Here is a 492-nt window from a genome sequence, read left to right on the forward strand (position 1 = left end):
CGGTGGGGCCGGGGGTAGGGCAGGGAGGGAGCCAGGGGCAGCACGGGGCTGGGGGCACCACAAGGTCAGGACCACCTGGGGTGCCGGACGCCAGCTCAGGGCACTGGGATGCTGGCACCCCGAGGACTGGGTGCTTTATTCACCAGCCCCTCCCCACCCACCCCAGTGGCTCCCGGCTTCCACCGTGCTACTTGGGCTCCAGCCACATCCCCGGAGCCTGGCCCTGTGTTCTTGCCACCGCGTGGCACCGTCCTGCCATCACCGAGCCCTGCCGTCACTGCTGGGTGGCCGCAGGGCCATCACCTCCTCCAGCTCGCTGCTGCTGCTGCTCTCGGGCTGCTCCTGGTAGCCAAAGTCCAGGCTGCGGGGTGGGGGGAGAGCGATGTCGGGGACCAGCATCCCCAGTGCCGGAGGGTGCCGGGGACATTGCCACCCCCATTGCCAGCCCTCACCTGGAAAGCGAGCTGTCCTCCCCGCCCACACCGCTGCTGC

The 492-nt window shown here is 70.3% G+C and overlaps 1 protein-coding gene across 1 annotated transcript in view; it reads left to right on the top strand.

The window, feature by feature from the left end:
• The window catches only part of ZBTB7B (zinc finger and BTB domain containing 7B), a 5,733-nt gene extending 5,384 nt beyond the window's left edge, over positions 1 to 349 (top strand). Inside the window, 1 exon segment of the mRNA XM_019474121.1 lies at positions 295 to 349. Coding sequence (XP_019329666.1) covers positions 295 to 349 — 55 coding nt within the window.
• Positions 350 to 492: the final 143 nt, after the last annotated feature.

The sequence above is a fragment of the Aptenodytes forsteri genome, unplaced genomic scaffold, assembly GCF_000699145.1.
Source record: "Aptenodytes forsteri isolate BGI_AS27 unplaced genomic scaffold, ASM69914v1 Scaffold617, whole genome shotgun sequence".
NCBI lineage: Eukaryota > Metazoa > Chordata > Aves > Sphenisciformes > Spheniscidae > Aptenodytes > Aptenodytes forsteri.